The 19,761-nt window shown below is 45.6% G+C and overlaps 1 protein-coding gene across 2 annotated transcripts in view; it reads right to left on the bottom strand.

Annotated features, from left to right (window-relative positions):
• Skap1 (src kinase associated phosphoprotein 1) overlaps positions 1–19,761 on the bottom strand; it is a 293,807-nt gene continuing 274,046 nt past the window's right edge. For both annotated transcript variants that reach the window (XM_051158403.1, XM_051158404.1), the window contains 2 exons: positions 2,628–2,736; positions 1–182 (listed from right to left, as the gene is read on the bottom strand). In XM_051158403.1, coding sequence (XP_051014360.1) covers positions 2,638–2,736 — 99 coding nt within the window. In that variant the 3' untranslated portion in view covers positions 1–182; positions 2,628–2,637. The remainder of the gene's footprint in view (positions 183–2,627; positions 2,737–19,761) is intronic.

Below are 19,761 nucleotides of genomic sequence, written 5' to 3'. Positions count from 1 at the left end.
GCTGCTTTAGGGACCGATTTGATGAACTGTTCTCTTCTTACTTGTCTTAAAGTCAAGTGAAGCAGAGTTTTGGGTCTGTTCAGCAAAGAGAAGAATCTGTGGCCGGAGTAGGGAATGGAGATTCTTGATGGTCTGTTTCTCCATGGAGACAGGAGAGAGAGAGAGAGAGAAGAATATGTTCCCTGGGGGGGTAGAAAACATAAACTTTCTTTTACGATTCAAAATCTAGAAGTGCGAGTAGGTGCAGTTTAGCTGGGAGAATGCTTGCCTAGTACACATCAGCACGGCAGGAACTGGGTATGGCAGTGTGCGGCTGTGGCCCCCCGTGCTCAGGCGGTAGAGGCAGGGGCAGCAGAAGTTCACTGTCCTCCTCAGTTACATAGCAGGTGTGAGGCCAGCTTAAGATAAGGGCTGGAGAGATGGCTCAGGGCTCAGGGGTTAGGGGCACTGACTGCTCTTCCAAAGGTCCTGAGTTCAATTCCCAGCAACCACATGGTGGTTCACAACCATCTATAATGAGATCCGGTGCCCTCTTCTGGTGAGCAGGCACACATGCAGGCGGAATGCTGTATAAATAATAAATAAATAATAAAAAGATAATGGATGATATCTCAAAAAAATGAGGGTGGAGCCGAATCTGGTGAGATAGCTCAGTGGTCAAGGGTACTTGCTGCTCTTGCAGAAGACCTAGATTTGGTTCCCAGCACTCCAATTTCAGGGGATCTACTGCCCTCTTCTGGCCTCCATGGGCACCTACACTCATGTCCACAACCCCCATGACAATAAAAAAATATTGAAAATAAACATTTTAAAGGTGGAATTACGATGGGAGTAAACATTTTTCCTGTCACCCTGTCTCATAGTCATGCCATTCTTTTTTCTGTCCTTGGAGGTAACTGATGTCATCGCTCCTTCTCCTTCCAGAAGTATTTCACACACATATAAATATCTATATAAGTCTACTCTGCATGGTCTTTGGAGAAAAGATCTCACTCTGTAACCCAGCTGCCCTGTGACTCCATCCTTAGGGCAGGTTGGTTTAGAACCCACGGCAAACCTCCTGAGTTCTGGGGTTCCAGGCGCATGCCATGACAGCAGCTTTCTACTCCATTTTCTACAAGGAGGCGTGGCTGGTCTGCTTTCCATTGTTGCTTTTTTTTTCTTTTTTCCAGTTTTTCTGAGACAGGGTTCTCTGTGTAGCCCTGTCTGTCCTGGAATTTGATTTGTAGACCAGGCTGGCCTCGAACTCACAGAGATCCGCCTGCTTCTGCCTCCAAAGTGCTGGGATTAAAGGCGTGCGCCACCACCTCCTGGCCCATTGCTGCTTTTTTTGTGCTTACAAATATATCTTGAAACTCATTTTGTAGCAGCACCCCTTCTGTTTTTACTGTGGGGTAGTATTTGAATGCACAGATCCCCACCATTTCTCGCCTTGTTTTCTTGGGCATTCAGTTTGTCTCCAATCCTTTCCTATATAAACGCCTACGCTCACGTTCATGCCCTTTGGCATGTGTGCAAAGGACAGCTGTGGGATAAAGTCCTAGAAGAGGAATTGTTGTGTTAAAGTAAAAGCCATGAAGTCAAACTGTGAGCAATAGTCAGGAGCTGGGGCTTTGTGGTTGCACAGGAGCACAGGAGAGACAGACCTTGCTCTCACATCGAACTCACATGTACGTCCCTGAATGAGTTCACTCGGCCGCTGGATACTAGAGAGGGGCTCAGCTGGGAAGGCTCCGTGGACAGTTCCTATCACTGCCACACTGACGGTATGCTTCATGCCCGGCAGTAAAGACTGATCCCATTGTTGGCCAGAAGATGGAGATAGCGACATCAAGGTAGTCTTGACAGTCCTCCTTTACCATTCTAAATTCTAAACCCATCAAAGGGGCTCCCATTGGTACCCCGACTCAAACCAAGCATTATAGCTACTTTAAAACTTCAAACGGGGGTTGGCTTAATGACAGACCACTTGACTAGTGTGCAGAATGTTCTGAGTTCAATTCCTAGTGACATATACAAGTTATTCTTGCTCATAAAGCTTAAACCATATATATATTTCCCCCCAAAACAGGGTTTCTCTGTGTAACCTTGACTTGTCCTAGACTCGCTTTGTAGACAAAGCTTGCCTTGAACTCACAGTGATCCACCTACCTCTGCTTCTCAAGTGCTGGGATTTAAGGTGTGCTCCACTACCGCCTGGCTTAAACCATATTCATTATTACTTACTGTTACATCTATGTATATATTACAGGTCTTGAATGTGACCCAGGCTGCCCTTAAGCCCAAGATCCTCCTGCCTCAGCCTCTCAAGTAGCTGTTCAAAGTTAATTTGACCAGCACTCCGGGAGGCAGAGGCAGGCGGATCTCTGTGAGTTCGAGGCCAGCCTGGTCTACAAAGTGAGTTCAGGACAGCCAAAGCTACACAGAGAAACCCTGTCTCAAAAACAAACAAACAAACAAAAAAAGAAAAGAAAATATCATAATGCTATCGCTCATGTTCACCCCGTTCATTTGAATGATTAACATCAGTTTTGGAGAGGAGGGAAAGGCAACCTCACTGATGACCTCACAGAGAAGCGAAGTCATGGCTGACAAACTCTGGTGAACTAGAGGCAACTCACAGATACCTGGGCTTCATCAGGCTTCCAGTTCAAAAGCGGTGGTGAGATATTCCTTTGGAACAATCCCAACGAGGCTGTTCAGTTCTCCTACCCACCAGCCGTACGCGTTATACTCCTGAAAAGGGAAAAGAAGATGGTGGTGGTTGGATAGATGCCTCTATAAGCCTCACATGGACAGTGATGGTGGGGGCCACGGGGGAGCTGGGGGCTGGTTTCTTTGCTGGCTGCCAGAATGCACGAACTGCGAACACCCTTGAGCATAAGATCGTCTATACGACACAGCTCACCTTTCTGTCCTCTGTCTACGCAGTGATGGAGCATACTTGATTTGCATGCTTGATGCCATTGCTGAACCGAACAGCTTACATTTTTTATTTTTAATTGTGTGTGTGTGTGTGTGTGTGTGTGTGTGTGTGTGTGTGTGTGATGTGGCCTGTGGAGGCCACAAGAGTGGGCATTGGGGTCCTTTGGAACTGGAGTTACAGGCTTCTGGGAGCTGCCTGATATGGGTGCTCTGTTTTTTAGGTTTTTGTTTTTTGTTTTTGTTTTTGTTTTGTTTTCTTTTCTTTTTGAGACAGGGTTTCCCTGTGTAGCCTTGGCTGTCCTGGACTCACTTTGTAGACCAGGCTGGCCTCGAACTCACAGAGATCCACCTGCCTCTGCCTCTTGAGTGCTGGGATTAAAGGCGTGTGCCACCATGCCTGGCAAAATTTTATTATTTTTTAAGATTGGTTTTTATTATTTTTAAGTGTGTGTGTGTGTGTGTGTGTGTGTGTGTGTGTGTGTGTGTGTATGGTATATGGGAGTACAAGTTAAAGGTGGTTGTAAGCCACCTGATGTGGGTGCTGGGAATCGAACTCAGGTCTTCTGGGAGAGTGTTATGTGCTCTTAGAATGCTGAGCCATCCTTCTAGACTCCTCCCCTTTAACCAAGTGAATGCTATTGCTTCTTCAGAGAAGGTTGAGCACTAACTGAAATGCCAGTGCACTAAAGACATTCAGGGTGACGGGTCGTAGTTCAAATCAATACAATCCATCAAGTATCTTCCTTGTGCAAAGTGTGTCTGGATTTCTTCAAGGACAGAACAATGACTCAAAGCACTGCTTGCTCCCTGGGAGCTTCTGGGAGAGAGTAACAGCCTCTGGAGTCAGATGGGCTGGGAGCAAATCCTCAGTTGGCCACTTAGCAGCCATGTGACCTCAGGGGCTCCTAGTTTTGCCTTCCTGATCTGCAGGGATGAGGGTGTATCTGTGTCGCCACGCTGTGCTGATGCGAGTGACACCATAGAGACGGGACAGTAGGAATGCTATATGGACAGTCTTCTAAGCTTGAGACGCCTTCCCTAGAAGAGGTGGGCGTGGGGGCTGGGAGGTGGGCAGGCATATCCGTAACAGGCAGGTAATAAACCACAGGAGAGGAGCAAACCAGAAAAGGGGCTGGCAGGGTTTTATTTCAAGCAGGTGTTGGGGGGACTGCGACGCTACCCACACTTGGCACTGCTGGTGGCTGAGATTTTGGGGGTGGGGAAGAACAGGTTGGGGACATGCTCAACTCACAGGTTTCCCAGCTTTTTTTTTTTTTTGTTGTTGTTTTTTTTTTTTTTTTTTTTTTTTTTTTTTTTCGAGACAGGGTTTCTTTGTGTAGCCTTGGCTGTCCCGGACTCACTTTCTAGACTAAGCTGGCCTCGAACTCACATCGATCTGCCTGCCTCTGCCTCCTGAGTGCTGGGATTAAAGGTGTGCACCACTACCACCTGGCTGGTTTCCTAGCTTTAACTGGTGATCTTTTTTTTTTTTAAAGATTTGTTTACTTATTTCATGTGTACGAGTGCTCTGTCTTCATGCACACCAGAAGAGGGCATCAGATCCTATTACAGATGGTTGTGAGCTACCACGTGGTTGATGGGAATTGAACTCAGGACCTCTGGAAGAGCAGTCACTGCTCCCAACCACTGAGCCATCTCTCCAGCCCTCACTGGTGATATTTTTGTTTCTAGTGTTACTCTGCTGCAAGGCAAACAGCAGGCTGGGCATGGTGGCATTGTGTCACATCTATCTATCTATCTATCTATCTATCTATCTATCTATCATTATGTATGTATGTATGTATGTATGTATCTATCTATCTATCTATCTATCTATCTATCTATCTATCTATCTACCTACCTATGTACATGTGCCCATGGAAGCCAGAAGAGGGTGTTGAAGCCCTTGGAGTAGAGTTACAAGCAGTTGTAAGCTGCCATATGTATGCCAAACTTGGATCCTCTGTAAGAACAGAAGATACTCTCAACAATGCCAATGCTTAGCCGTCTACCCAGCCTCAAGACTCACTTTTAAAAGGTCCTAAAAAGGAGCTGGGTGTGATAGTTCATCCCTGTGATCCCAGCATCATAGAGGCTGAGGTAAAGACTGCTGTGAGTTCAAGGCCACCCTGCACCATAAAGTGAAACCCTGTCTCAAAAAATAAAATAAGTCAAACCACCACCACCACCACCAGAAAAAACATAAAACCAACCCCTCCGCCCAAATCAAAACACATACACAGATGAACACACCCACCCCAAACTCAACAAAATGAAACGGGAAGATTATTCACTGGGTAAAGCACTTGGCTTGCTAGTGTGAAGACTAGATTTGCAGTCTTCAGCATCCGTATAAGTGCCAGGGGGCGTGGCAGCCTGCTTGTAATCCCAGCTCTTGGGAGCAGAAGCTGGCGATTCCTAGAGCTGGGCTGACAGAGCAGCCCAATTGTCACACTCTGGGTCCACGGGAAAAACCCTGCCTCAGAGTGTAAGGTAGAAATCAATCAATACAGATACCCAGTGCCGAGTGTGGTGGTGGTGCACACCTTTTATGACAGCACTTGGAAGGCAGAGGCAGGCAGAGGTCTGTGAGTTCGAGGCCAGCCTGGTCTACAAAAGCGAGTCCAGGATACCCAGGGCTGCACATAGAAACCCTGCCTCGAAAAACCAACAAAACAACAACAACAACAACAAACAGACAGACAAGACCAAACCAAAAGACAAAGACACACAGAAAAAGAAAGACACTCAATATGGATCTCAGACCTGTCACATACGTACATACACACATGCATGTGCACCTGCATATACCCATGTGAACATATACACAGCCACACATACAGGCAACCCCTAACAACAACAAAAACGACTTAAATAACTGAATATGCCTGTCCACCACCACTCTTTGCACTATTTCTCATTTCTTCTCCCCGCAGGCAACTCCCCTCTATAGTGTGTCTGCATGTGAGACACACCCAGGATTCCTCAGTCTGTGGCTGACAGGGCATTTTAATGCTTAGCTCAAAGCAAGTGAGGCTGTGATCCATTTTCCATTGCGGAAGTCAGCCCAGTTTCTGCCTCCAGTTTGCTTTGTTTTTCAGCCTGAGCTGTATCTCCATCCCTTCTGTCTTAGGTTTGCTCACAGGGCTGCCCCCATGTTCCGCCAAGCCGCAGGAAGGTCTGCATCTGCGGGGGCTTTGCTCCGCCATTCCTGTCTTCCTTTCTCACTGCAACTCATACAAACTAGCTTTTGCTTTCTTGTAAGCAGACGCTGAGCGTAATGTTGCCAGGCCATTTTCTTTCTTTCTTTCTTTCTTTCTTTTTTTTTTTTTTTGCTGGGCCATTTTCTGATGAGAGTCAACTCGCTCCAGTTAAGCGAGTGTCATGTGAGGTGTGCACGGCTTCCCACAAGGCACTGACCCTGAGTTTTGGTTTTTTTGTTTGTTTGTTTGTTTGTTTTTTGTCTTAGTTTATTTTTTATTTTATTTGGTTTTTCTAGACAGGGTTTCTCTGTGTAGCCTTGGCTGTCCTAGACTCACACTGTAGACCAGGCTGGCCTTGAACTCACAGGGATCCACCTGCCTCTGCCTCCTAAGTGCTGGGATTAAAGGCATGAGCCACCACCTCCCAGCTTTTTAGGTTGTTTTTTTTTTTTTTTTTTTTTTTTTTTGAGACATGGTACAGGGTTTCTCTGTGTAGACTTGGCTGTTTGGACTTTGCTTTGAAGACCAGGCTGGCCTCGAACTCACAGAGATCCACCTGCCTCTGCCTCCCTGAGTGCTGGGATTACAGGCCTGTGCCACCATGCCCCGGCTCAACCCCAGCCTTTTGAATCACACTTCACAGTCTCCTTTGACTCTGATGCCAGTGGTAGGGACAAAAGCCTTGGAAATTACTCTCTGCCAACTCAGAGAGGGCACACATTGGAAGCAGATGAGGCTCAGCAGGTGCTGCCAAGGCCAGGCTCCCAGTCAGTTTGCTCTTGCTCGAAGGGGGTGCCGACCTGCCTGAGTGCAGATGCAGTGGCCTCAGCACAGTGGTAAGAACAGAAATGAGTTGAAGGCAAACTCTCTGCCCTTCAAAACAAAAGAGGCGGCAGAAGTCTGAGGAGCATAGCATAGTCTCAGAGACCAGATGTGTCCTGCTGTGGAAGCCTGGGAGCTTCATCAAAGCACCTACGGGGCCTGGGATCTGACTGTCTTTTCCAGATTTCATCCTCTGGCTGGTTATCCAAAAAAAAAAAAAAAAAAAAAAAAGGGCTTCGGGGCTGTGTTTAAAACATGAATGGAAATTTCTAGCCTTCTCTCCCACCCCCACCCCCCACCCCCCATGCATTGCTCCAGCCCAGTCTGAACACCACGAGGTATTTTAAAATAATTTCTACTTTGATGCATTGCTGGGGAGTCCACAATTGCTCATAATCAAAGGGAGAAAGATGCAAATGAGATCCGGCCGAGAACTATCACCACCAAACGTTTATTTCACTGCACAGTGCCAAAAAGAATTAAAACAACATTAAACTCACAGCAATCATGTTTAAGCCCTCGTTTCCAAGTGCCAAATTGCCCCACTCTGGATCATACAGATGTTCGTTAATTATGCTAATTTTTATTAAACTATTAAAATGGAGAGAAGACTGGCTCAGCCAGGCAGACCCCAGCTCTGAATGAACTCTGCTCAGTGTCTAGAGGTGTTAATTTACTGCCTTTTTATTAAGTTGCTGAGTCTTAGGTTTTTCGTTTCTAGGGTCAAATCGCCCTGAATTTCTGCGAATCAGTGTTTTCCCCTAAAAATCTGAACTTCTCTTGGCCCAGTTGTTTGGAAACATTGGAAATATTTGGAGGCTCCTAGGAGACCTGCAGTTCTCAACACAGGAGTGCCTCTCCCTTCAAACTGGGGATCCACACCTAAACGGGTGTATAGTACTGGGGCATCCCAGTTGTACATGCTTCCACGTCATGACCTCGGATACCGTGAAGGGGGAAGGTAAGACTAACGGTACAGAATCATTACCTGAAGATCCTTTAGGGGAAAAAAAAACACCCCCGAAAACCCAAAAACCCACAGCCAAAACCTTTACGTGCCTCGCTTCTCACCCTCACTCCTTCCGTTGTCTGGAAGAAATGTAACGTGTTGCTTATCCCTCCACTTTTGATCAAACATCCATTTCTCTCCACTTTGACCCTCGCCACATCTCCTGGAACCCCTTTCTACTCCCAGGGAAGAAGTTCTGAAAATGAACGTCGGTGTGTCCGGACTCCACCGTCAGGACGGAGAGACTCTTGGCTTGGATGGGTGAAATGTTGAACGGACCTGAAATCCACACAGCGCTCACCGTCATCCACAGTCAAAAGTGTTGATGGGGGTGGGGGTGGGGATTGCACACAGCCCTGAAAGGATTTACGCTGCTAATCTCGATCAACAAGGAAAAAGAAAACAAAACAAAAACCAAAAACCAACCAACGAAACAAACAAAAAACAACCCACCAAACCTGCCATGAAAAGAACAGCAGACTCTATCAACAAAAAGCAGTATGGCCACCAACAACAGGCATGTCACACAGCTTGACTCTGCCTCCAGTGGTTTCCTATTGCAGTTTATGGTTTCAAGACTGTTGTAGACCTCCTTAGTGCTCCTCCTGTCACAGGCCCCGAGCCCCTGTGTGGTGTTGTAAATACCCTGTCAGTAGGTGTCAGGGGATATGGGGGGTAGGGAACCAGCGGGTGCCTATCATAAGCTTTAAAAGAGATTAAATACCCCTACCCCATGATTGCTACATTTTAATTTCTCTCCTCCCCGCTGGTTCCTATTTGTATAAGGCTCCCCTGGAGTAGCGCAGACATGACCTGGAATGACCATCCTGTCCTGGGATGAATTCAATTTCTAGGCTCAGTGAATCCTAGGCTGTTTCAAGTCTTAAACTGGGAGTCTGTGACCCCTTAGCCTGTCTACGGACGCATGGGAGAGACTTTCTGAACTCTCAAAGTTGGCATACAGTTTTGTGCAGATGCGGATGTGGGTCTCATGCCTGGACTTTCCATTAGATTCCTCAAAGGGTTTAGCCCCCCGCCCCCGCAGTGTACGAACCGGCACTCTAGAGGAAAAGACAGTGGACTCTGTGGCCTAGGTCTGTGCTTTGTCCGACTGTAGACAACTCCTACTTTATTAAACAAAACACAATGAGCGACAGCCAAGAATCCTTCTTCCTTGCCTGCTGGGTTTTCTTACGGTCTGTTTCCTCTCCCTTCCTGACCGAACCGCTTACCGGTCCTAGGGTGCCAGCATTTTCACTGTGACTTAAAAGATGTGGTACCCTCTCATAGCTTTAGGTGGCATTTGGAACAAGCCTTCTGGCTTGCTCGGGTTCTGTTGAGAAGGTTCTGTTATCGGGGATGGGGGAGTGGGGGTGGAGGGGTGGTTCTTGGGTGAGTTCCTAAAAGAAACAGTCTCTTTTTGCATCAAAATGGCCTCTAAGCTTCGGTGGAACAAGATTTCCCTGCAAACGGCTCATACTTCTTTTTTTTTAATTTTTGTTTTTTTTGTTTTTTTGAGACAGGGTCTCTCTGTGTTAGCCTGGGCTGTCCTGGACTCACTTTGTAGACCAGGTTGGCCTCGAACTCACAGCGATCTGCCAGCCTCTGCCTCTCGAGTACTGGGATTAAAGGGGTGCGCCACCACCACCCAGCATACTTTTATTCTCTTAAGTGTCAAAGTTCACTGTATCCTTGTTGTAAGTGAGAGAATCCCTCTTCAAGAAGACAATCAGCCTCGAACACGAAAGATTAATAAGTGCTTGATATGTGTGTAGGGAAAGCCAATCAATCATAGAAGTATTGGTTTATGATTGCTTATTTCTCCTAATAGTGCTCATTTACCATATATTATCATTAGTAAAGATGTAAAATTTGAATTCCTAAGCAGATTGTATATTCCAAGATCAATCAGTATATTGATATATATATATATATATGAACCTACAAATTCTGTACTCCTAAAACCCCAGCTTTGGGAATTGGAGTGTTTTCTTTGAGCTAGCCTAAGCCTTAAGAGAACTTGAGGGGTCTAAGTCAGCAAATTCCCATCGGCTGGAAGAAGAAAGCTTGGATGAAGAATTGTTTACCAAAGACGGACATACCCCGTTTGTTCAGCACAAACCATTCTGTGAGGAGATTTTTCCTGAAGGGAAAAGGAAATGGTTGGTTGGGTAGCTGGTGGTTGTGTGACACTGGAAAGGACCAGAGTCGAGCACGTGGCCAAAACCTTGGGTAGTTTGGCGGTTTCTCCGGGCTACTTTACGCTGTGGCTAAGGTTCTTGGTAATCATGCTTTCTTTTTTCCATTATTCAGAATTTTGGTCTATAGATCATAACACAAATGAATCATTAAATTTGCTCCAATTGAGCCAGTTTTATTTATTGTTATATTTCAGGGAACTTGCTATCCTGAAGACTGATGGGCCTGCGTGTCTGAGGAGATAGGCATTGTAGACAAGGGAGCATGGGAAAGTGGTCAGCGAAAGCTGCTGAGGGCTCACAAGGACAAGTCTACCAGGCACAGCCCAGCTTAAGAGCGGAGTGTTCTGAGGAGACGGTGTGAGCCATGTGGAGGGCCTTGGAGCACTCGAGTGAGAGGGACCATTCGGCCTCAAGTGGGAAGCTCACGTCCTGAAGAGGGTGTGAACACGTGACCACAGGAGTCAAGGCCAGGGAGGTGTGTAGGGTCTGTGCACAGCAGCTGCTATTGGTGATGGAAATGTGTATGAAGAAGTGTACGTGCAAGGGTAGGCGACAAAAAAACCACAAAGGGAGCGGGGAAAGTGAAGCAGGTTTGTAAAGTGAGACAGGGATGTAGCTGACAGCTTAAACTTCACCTAGAGAAGAAAGGAGAAGGGCAAGGTAAACATTTACAGATGGGAGGAACCAAGGTGCCGAGTGCCGAACTCAGGGACAATAGAGGCAACACCATTTCGGAGCTGATAGAATTGTGAGACCATGTGAGACGGGCATATTAATATGTATTCCATAAACTGTGCAGCTCCCAGCTCCACCACTCTGTTTTGCTCTGACCGCAGTACCAGCCTCAGGCACCGCAACACAATTTGGAAACAATGTGACGGAAATGTTTAATCTGCTCGGCCCATCTGTGCTGCGTATTTCTCCAGATCTCCCTGAGAGAGGCGCCTTGAATCTCCACACTGCCTTTAATATTCTCCTAAATCACCTCCCACTGCACTTCAAGGGCCATTGCTACAATATCACAGGTTCATCTAAAGTGCGATGGGGAGGGGACTGAGGGGGGGGGAGGCACAGGCTTGGAGATTTTTTATTTTAAAATAATTTCCAGAGATCGTCTTTTCGGCTTCCTTTAAAAAAAAAAGAAGAAGAAGAAAAGTTATTCTATTGTTGCTGTAAGGTTATTGAGGTTGTTTGGTGGGAAACAGGGTAAGAGCGAGAGGAATCATTCTCCAAAGAATTATATTTATTAATCTCCATTCTCTCAATTGGGTGTGGGAGGGGTGAGCTCTGGTTCTCATCCTCTCTCTTCTCTCTCTCTCTCTCTCTCTCTCTCTCTCTCTCTCTCTCTCTCTCTCTCTCCACCTTGCTAGGGTGAGGTGCTCATTAGGGGCTGTGGCCCTATGCTCTTGGCATCAGTTGGGTTTGGTAGTTCTCAGGGCTAAGCCTGCTGCCGCTCTGCAACAAACAAAGCGGCATCCATTTAATCCCTGGCCAACATGCCCTCATCTGGAAAGGACACTTTATATTTTTAATTTGGGCAGAAGCCCTTAGGCTTTCTCTCCTTTAAGTGCAGATGTTGAGTGCCTGGTTCCTACCGTATTTCCCACAGCTGACTTTACCAGATTCAGCTATTAGGGGCTAGAGTGTGGGAAGCTGGAGAGGGTTTTGGAGAAAGAAGGGACAAGTCACTGTGTTTTAGACCCTAGACGGATGGGAGAGAGTTGCACATCACCAAGAAAATTAGGATTCCTTTTGCTTTGTGAATTAAAGAAATGAATAATTTAATCCTCAAGATTGTTCCGGCGAGGGAAAGGCGAACGTCCCAGTTGCGGGACCCTACAGCCTGTCGGTGTGTTACATCATCTGCACACATAGGCGTTACCATGACAACAGCTTATAGCTTCATTTCCTGGATCCCTCTAGGGGGTGTCACAGCCAGATCCACCTGCTTTTCACCCTACCCTCGGTGGGGTCATGGTAAGGTCGCCAGAATAAATGAACGCGGGTACTAATGATCTGTTTACTGCTGTTTATGCTCTGTGTGTGTCAGGGGCATGCACATTTAGAGAGCTCATTATGGCTGCAATTAGAATGCACCATCGCTAGATATTTAACTCCTTTTTCTTTTAAATTAGCATTTTAATAACATTCTTTGAGCAGAGAAACAAAATGACCATTTTTCACGGACAAACTTCTAGCTGTAGGTGCAACTTTAATGGCAAAGTTGTGAAGGGGAAAGAAGGGAGAGAGTGGGGGAAAAGGCCATTTTTACTACTTTCCCCCTCCTCCCTACCAAAAGGATATTTTTATTTGCTTTCTAACACACTCAATTTCCTAAATTTGTTTTGAATCCAATTATTTTGGGTGGTTTAAAGTACTGTGCTCTTGTTGGACGGAAATTAGCAGCGATTGAAATTAACTTTTTATGTGACCTGTGAAAGGGGCTAAAATAATTACAAGTGTAGAAGAAATCCTCCTTCCAGGAGACCCTAGCTGTACGAGTGGGCTGTGATGCCATTATCAGAATATCTTTACACTGCAACCACAAGGACTTTTTATTTTTTATTTTTTTTTCCCCTTTAAGAAGGTGACTGCCATGGCTTGTTCCTGCGTTACAGTCCTTAGGATTATCATACTGAGCGTAAGCGATGACAAACACGCCATTACAAGCAGAATAAATAAGAAGCAGACAGACAGACAACAATAACACGGTATGAATTACCATTTTAAAAAGGTCAGCTGGCGGAGCCTCCAAGAGCAGGAGAGTTGGAGCAGAGGCAAGCAATGCACACACACAGAGACCTACTTGGTCAGAATATTCTGGAGGCATTGCTTTTTAGGGAACAGCCAACAACACCTTCTCTAGGTGTTCACAGGTGCTCTGTTTTGTAAAGTACAGTGAAAAATAACAATTTGAATGTTTCGATTATCTTTCCCTGTCCCTTCCATTTTCATTATTTATTTCCTATAAATCGGGACCTTGTTGAACATAACTCTGCAGACAAGGAGGTGGATGGGACAGCTGGTGTGAAGGAGGAGATGGATGGTGCGTGCGCGCAAGATAGATGCTGGGTGTTTATGAAAAAGAAAGGCGTCTGCAGTGAACGTCCGCAAAGTAGAGCAGGCGAGCACATAAACTCTAACGGGTATTTATGGGTGAAAAAGGTGGATGGAAGACGGTGGGAGCTGGCACGGAGAGCCTCTCCTCCTCGAATTTATGTCCAAGTTCTGCCTACGGTGTCCCACGCTTGCTGTGGCTCCTGTGAGCCTCACAAGCCTTTCCATGACAACAGACGGGATTTCACAGGCAGAAGACTTGGGAGGTCAATAGTTGAAAAGCAAGAGTTAGAAAGAGAGATCTTTATCCACAGCAAAACTATCCCACAACCCCCACCCCACCTCATACCACAGAAGAAAATAAATAAATAAATAATTAAATAAAGTAGTAGCAGAAGAGAGAGAGAAAAAAGTCACCTTTCTAAAAATGCGAGTTTAAGAGGTGTATGTTCTTGCCCCAGCCTAGTTGCACCTTAGAATCTGCCATTTCATAAATAAAATACTGATGGCACAGACGATAATTTGGTGATAGCTACCCCAGGACATATCTAGATGCACTTCTGTTATTTTAATTAAATACTGCATTATGGTTTGTGACAACAACATAGCTACAGCGTAAATGAATTCCGAATTAAAGTGTTACTTAGGCATCCAGTAATTTTTGTTTCAGTCCTCAGTTTTACAAAGCAAATAGCTATAAAACCAAGATGTTCATTCATTTACAGATGGGGAGGAATGTTGGTGGTGCTGTTTTTTTTTTTTTTTTTGCTCCTTAAGCCTCACGCACGAAAGGAATCTGCCTCCCGCCACTCTCAGCTTATGAGTCACGTCACAAAGAAAAACACATCCTCTCCACTAGAATGTGAAATGCTGAATATTAATTGCTGGTATTATGCCTATCTCTGCAGCCGAGTTCTGTCTTTTAACAATCATCCTGATAGGCTGTAGCCCTGAACTGCCAGGCGGGTTTTCTCCTTTGTTGAGCTGTTAGGAAACTATTTGGTTTCATTTTCTTGAAAAAGAAATTATAAAGTTCATAAAAGCTCCGTGGAAGTTTCTGGATTTGGAACACCTCCCAATCACAGTATATTAGTAAGGACAGGGTAACTCCTGTATTTTTGTGCTAAAAAAAATAATGTACATCTCTTAAGGAAAAAAATTTTTTTCCAGTTTAACCATATTGCCCTTCCCTTAATGAACTAGAGATATAATTTGATATCACTGGTTGGTTATAGTTTGAATGTCACTCAATTGGTAAATTTTGAGAAAAACTTTGGAATTTTCTCTTTTAGCAGTTTAGAGTTTCACTCAAAAATTAATATAAGAGGGCAAACAGATTTTTTTTGTTCAGATCCGAGGATTTGTCTTTAATATGTCCTGTCACATGAAAAAATTTAAAACAGCACACTGTCTATTATTCCTGGATAGAGAATCAATATGCTCTTTTAATTAGCACTAAATATCACATGTGTGTGGATGTCAGCAACCTCTAGCTGTCCGTGTTCTCATCAGCTGCCCCCAAACCTCCCGTAATGAGTCCTCCGCTTTCAGCAGAAATGACTGCTCTGTATGTTTGCGGTGAGGCCCGTAATGTGCTTCAGTGTTTTTGCAGGTTAGGTTGGAATGCTGAAGCCATATGATGTCAAGAAAAGCCTGGCAGGAGAGATGGAGGGAGGCTGAGTTCCTTCCGAGCACATAATTACACAGAAACAAAGCTTTTTGCGACTCCTTTTAAATAGGGCACATCGCTGAAATGTCACCCAGCCTCTCTGGCAGATTAGCGAGGGGTTTATTACTAAATCTCCTTCTAACAGACGTGTAGCTGGCTCTGGAGGAGCTGCTTGTTACAGCACTGGCGGCAGGAAATGGAGGGAATGTCACAGTTAAAGACACAAATTTTCCCTGTAATATATTCGAATGGAAACCTCTGAATCCAATACTACATAGGCATATCTAATAAATTCACAATATTTCAGTCTCAACAGCCTTCACCGGTTAGTTTTAAAGATTTATGTGGTAAAAAAATTACCCAGTGATGAATATGGTTTATTCTGTGCAGTATTGGAGGTGTAAGGAATTAAACTACCGTCTTTACCAGTGAATTTATTATTACCTCTGTCAAAAGACGAAGCCTTTAACAGCATTTGTTATAAATTCACTGCAAAATAAATGGCTGGATTTATTTTTTATTTTTTATTTCCACGCTGGAGTTTGTAAAAGCATCGGGTGATTCTGAGTATTAACCTAACCCTGCCATGGCTTACGTGGTTCTATGTAAACATCTGGTGTGGGACTTTCCACCTGACTGGTGTGTGTGTGTGTGTGTGTGTGTGTGTGTGTGTGTGTGTGTGTGTGTGTGTGTGTATGTGTGTTTTGAAAGTGAAAGATCCTGTCTAGGACAACAGTTTAGAAATTAGGAGATTAAAGAGAAAAATGCAGTTGTATTCACACACACTCTCTTTTAAAGGGCTTTTTCCCTTTCTTTCTTTCTTTCTTTCTTTCTTTCTTTCTTTCTTTCTTTCTTTCTTTTTTTTTTTCTTTTTCTTGTTTTTTCTTTTTTTCTTTTTTTTTTTTTTTTTTTTTTTTTTTCTTTCTTTCTTTCTTTCTTTCATAGTTAAGGGCCAGGAGTCAATGGCATAGGGCTGTCGTGCAGTTGGGCCCCTTGCTAGCAGGGTTAGGCACATGCATATGTACACACACACACACACACACACACACACACACACACACACACACACACACAAACACCCTCTTCCTTTTGTCCTCTCTTGGAATGAGTATCCCTCATTTATAAAAATTACCTGGAAGGAATGAGGCTGCCAGAGTTTGTTCTAGACGATTGGTTCCTGTCTGGGAGAAAGGAATGGCATCTACCGACTCTGACCGGTATATGACCGTTGCCTTCCATCTGACCCCAAATCCCACCCGCACCCTCCTAACTCCAGCCTCCCCGCAGGGGTTATTAATGAGAGACAATCCCATCGTCATCATCATCATCATCACCACCACCATCATCATCATCGTCTTCGTCGTCACAGCACGGCGTTGACCTGCTTGTTAACATGAAATGGGGTGGCGGGGACACCTTCTGCGTTTCTCCCATACCATTATAAATAAGAAAAGATATTTCCCGATGGCCTAACCCCTGCCTACCCCTTTTGCTTGGGTCAGAGGTGAATGGTAGTTCTTTGACAGGCATTGATCAGTTTCATCACACTGTTTGGGCCGTCTGTGCCCCAGGCCTATACTTCCCCGCTTACCACTTCCAAATTACCTCCCAAATAACCTTAGCACATCCCCCACTCAGTCAAGCAGAGGGGCCGATGATGCCTGAGGAAGTCCTAAATGGACACTAGATGTCACCAAACACCTCCTTTCCCTCAGAGCCCTGAAATTAAAAATAAATAAATAAATTAAAAAAAAAAAAAAAAAAAAGAGTCTTCATTTAAAGCAATTGAAGGGATTAACGTATTGGTTTTTTTTTTTTTTTTTTAATGAGCAGTGTTGTCACATCAACTCTCTTATTAAACAATATACGGATCTTTTACAGAGGGAGGAAGTAAGGAAGGACTCAAGGGAAGAGAAAGGTCTATATTCTTAAAAGTAGTCCTTTGAGGAGGTTAGGCGAAGAAAAAGCAACCTGGGTTTTTAAAATCCCATTACAACAGGCATTATGTTAACACACCCTAGGTGTGTGCCAGGCCCAGGCCCTGCTCTATCCTGGTGGCTGGAGCCCGAAACAGCTGTTCCACCCCAGGTGACAAAATGAATCTATCCTCGGTCATAGAAAGTCCATCTACCCACATCGTGTGCCCCGTGATGAACTGTTTCCACCAGCCAAGAAGTCAGTCCAAAGACCTGCGTGTAGGAGCCATGACGAGACCCTTACTTGTCCCAGCTGAGCTTACTTACACGATCAGGTAAGTATCAACTTTCAGGAATGCCCAACTTGTTGCTCCAATGCTGGATGAGGTCTTAGAGACATCTAACAGCTGTTGGTGGAGGGCACACTCAAGCCCAAGAGATGCACACTTCTGCCTCAGTTTACCTACTCACAGAGTCAGAGGTGTCCCTGGCTGGCCCAGAATTTGTTGTGCACACCAAACTGCTTCAGACCCAACAGAGACCTGCCTGCTTCTGCCTCAGAGCGCAGCGATTAAAGGTGTGTGCGCCCTGCCCCCGCCCCCCTCCCCTCCTCACACCCCATCCTCGCAAAGTTTCTCTTCATGTTACTGTCATAAATTACTTCTGGAACTGGAGGCTGATTTTTCCCAGTGGCATTCAGTTAAGGTATCTCAGACAGTAGGAGAAGCACCTATATTACTTAGAAGTAATGTTTTCCAGGGAGAGACATTGCTGGCTAAAGGTCAGGGTACTTCTCTGATACGGGACTTTGTGACCCCTCTTATGCAAATAGGGGCATCGTCCGTCTCCTTTTCCCACTGATAACAAGTGACCATAGTGGCTCTGGTTCCCAGAAGGGACAAGGAGCTAAGCCAGGGCACAGTGTCATCGCTCTGAGGGTGATTCAGCACCTGCCCTGTCATGCCTGGCGCTCAGACAGAATGGATTTTTGGAGTACACCTGTTGTTGAACCCCTGCCAGGTACTGATGGCCGCTAACCCCCAAATCACTCCCCCCTCGCTGTTGATGCTACGAAGTGCCAGACAGCACCAAGCAGCAGCCTATGTGTATTTCAAACACAGCAGATGGATTTTTATATTAGCTCCTATTTCATGTTCAGGCAGAGCGACCGCCACACTAAAACCACAGCCTCGGTGCTGCCGGAGTTTGCTTCTGTGAGATTAATTCTGTGAAATTAATTGGGACAAGATTGAAAAGGAAATTAAAATGCAGCTGAGTGAACAGGCCTTTCAAACACCTTTTTCCCCCTGCTCTATTCAAACTTGAATTCTGCGGTGGGTCGCCTGGCATCGTGGGAAGTAATTTACGAGAGGCAGGCTCTCAGGAGTGATCTGTTATGTATGAGGAGACCTGCACCGGTGCTACAATCTGGAGCCACTGAAGAGCGCTAAACACCCTGCTGAGGCTTGCGCTGTGTCCCGGCTCATGGGGGGAGGGGGGGGGAGAGGCGTCGCAGGGAGGGGAGTGGGAAGGCTCTTCCCAGAAAAAGCCAGGTCAGAAAGATCTGGGCCCAAAAGGAGTACAGGAACATCCGCTGGACGTTCACGTTCTCTTCGTTATTAAAATTTCCCTCGAATATATTTTAAGACTCGAATTGGAAGTCTGTGAGTTAAGTAGGCTCTGGAAAACGAAAAGCCCAACAACAACAACAACAACAACAACAAAACAAACAAACAAACAAAATTATTGAAATCATAATAAATGCCCAACAACAAAGGGTAGTTTTAGTGAAATGCTATTGGACAAGAGAGGAGAGCATAGGTGTTGTCGCTACTGGGAGGCTACAAAGCCGTTCCATTGGTTCTCTGATCACAACCCTGTGGGCAGAAACTATCCTGTTTTGTTTTTTGTTTTTGTTTTTTTTTTTTTTAAAAACGGATACAGACAGTGAAGCCCAGAAAGTTTAAGTGATGTTTTTCAAGGTTACATGACTTAACTGCGGACAGGCTAGGTAGAAGGCTGGCTAACGAGGGAGTGCAATTCTCTCTCTATATATACGTCTACAGCTGTATTTAAGAGGAGTGCATGGGTGGGGGCATGGGTCAATGGTTAAGGGCACCAGAGTTGCAGAGGATCCAGTTTCAGGCCCCAGCACCCACATGTTGACTCACAACCATCTGTAACTCCAGTTCCGGGGGGGTGGGGGTGGGGAGGGGAGAGGCTCAAAGCCCTCTTCTGGCCTCTGAGAGCACAGACATATGTACAGGCAAAATACCAATGCCAAGCTAAAACAAACAGCAATTTCCAAGCAAATCCAACAGGGAAGCAGCAGGAGCCTAAAAGTCAGCCCTTCCCATCAGCTCTTCCCACATCCCTGCCTTGCGTCTCCACCTCACAGGCTTTTCATTCTTTCATCTCCCCCACCACGTGCCCCCCCCCCCCGCCTCTATATTTTCTGAGACAGGGTCTCTTCATTATGTAGCCCTGAGTGCCCCAAAACTTGAAATGTAGACCAGGCTAACCTCGAACTCACAGAGATCGGCATGCCTCTACCTCCCTAGTGCTGGGATTAAGTGAGGGTGTCACCACACCTGGCCTCATTTCTTTAATAAAGGGCTATGGATTTAGCTTGGTAGCAGGATATCCAGGGTCTACCATGCATAAGGCCCTTGATTTGATCCTTAGCATGGAGTGGGGTAAACCAGCTGTACCAAGGGGGGGAGGGGAGCAGTGAAGACAAAGCAGGTGGTAGTCGGAATGTTGGTTCTTTAAAGAAAGCAAGTAATTAAGGCTGAGGTAGAGTTCTGTGTGGGATTTCTTGGGTAGCTTTGCAACATCAGGCCCACTGCCACAGGGAACATCTATGGTGGGAGAAGCAACTCCCTCATTTTACAAGCGAGGACGCAAGCCCAGGTGAGCCGAGCTGTCCAGCTGTGCCACACATTTCGAAGGGAAACAG

Source organism: Acomys russatus, chromosome 16, assembly GCF_903995435.1.
Source record: "Acomys russatus chromosome 16, mAcoRus1.1, whole genome shotgun sequence".
Classification (NCBI taxonomy): domain Eukaryota; kingdom Metazoa; phylum Chordata; class Mammalia; order Rodentia; family Muridae; genus Acomys; species Acomys russatus.
This window is presented reverse-complemented; position numbering and strand designations above follow the sequence as displayed.